The sequence below is a fragment of the Arachis ipaensis genome, chromosome B03 (assembly GCF_000816755.2).
Source record: "Arachis ipaensis cultivar K30076 chromosome B03, Araip1.1, whole genome shotgun sequence".
Taxonomy (NCBI): Eukaryota; Viridiplantae; Streptophyta; class Magnoliopsida; order Fabales; family Fabaceae; genus Arachis; species Arachis ipaensis.
The window spans coordinates 113,347,783-113,348,781 of NC_029787.2; the positions used below are offsets into that span (position 1 = coordinate 113,347,783).

General features: G+C 35.6%; 1 protein-coding gene across 2 annotated transcripts in view; it reads left to right on the forward strand.

Moving 5' to 3' along the window:
* Positions 1-999, forward strand: part of LOC107630994 (callose synthase 5-like) — a 14,251-nt gene that overhangs the window by 4,723 nt on the left and 8,529 nt on the right. For both annotated transcript variants that reach the window (XM_021119292.1, XM_021119291.1), the window contains one exon: positions 159-493. In XM_021119292.1, coding sequence (XP_020974951.1) covers positions 159-493 — 335 coding nt within the window. The remainder of the gene's footprint in view (positions 1-158; positions 494-999) is intronic.

Consider the following 999-nt stretch of genomic DNA (forward strand, 5'->3'; position numbering starts at 1 on the left):
GGAGATAAACCTTTTCACTAATCATTATGTGGTTGAAGCAGCCAGATTTTTCATTTTTACATTTCCCTTTTCTTAATTTTTTTTACTGTCCTATTTTTCTTCTTCGTATTGTCATAGAAACTTACTATTTCTTGTCTTCATTCGTTATTTTGATTTAGGTATCCTGGACCTGCTCCTGAACTTTCCAGGCTATCATCGATGGAAATTCACTGATGTGCTAAGAAATATTCTTAAAGTCATTGTCAGTCTTTGTTGGGCTATCATTCTTTCGGTCTTCTATGTGCATGCCATCAAGGGTGCCCCTCAAGCTCTCAAGCAGCTGCTTTCCTTTCTTGATCAAATAGAGGGCAATCCACCGTTGTATATCTTTGCAGTTGCATTGTATATGCTTCCAAATCTACTAGCAGCTATACTCTTTCTTTTCCCAATGCTCAGGCGTTGGATTGAAAACTCAGACTGGCACATAGTTAGACTCTTCTTGTGGTGGTCTCAGGTACTCATGTTGTCTTATTCTCTAACGTATTGAACTATTTCTGTTCATTGTTAGATGATATATGTTGAAAAATTTTCGGTTTGTAAGAAACTTCTCATGTAGTTATTTGTTATTTTGAACGTAATGAAAAATTTCAACCTGAGCCTAGAAATCAATGTGGGGAACGGTTTCTTAAGTGAGTATTATTGACATGGAAAAGACTGATCTCTTTCATATGAAGAACATTATGCTAATATTACCTTGTATTGGTAAGGACTGTTCCAGTAGGGATGTTATTTTTAGACCCTACATTGTAATTATCAGTAATGCATACTGACTTGTAGCATGATACTGTCAATTTTCCCTGAACACGCAAATGCTATGAGTCAGTGACTCTTTCAAATGGAGTAGTTGTCATGAATCTGTAGCGCTATTTTCTCCCATATGTTTTGAATACACAAATACTATATGAGCCAGTGACCGTTAGTCATATAAAAAACATATATTTGGCATAATAGACTGGTTAA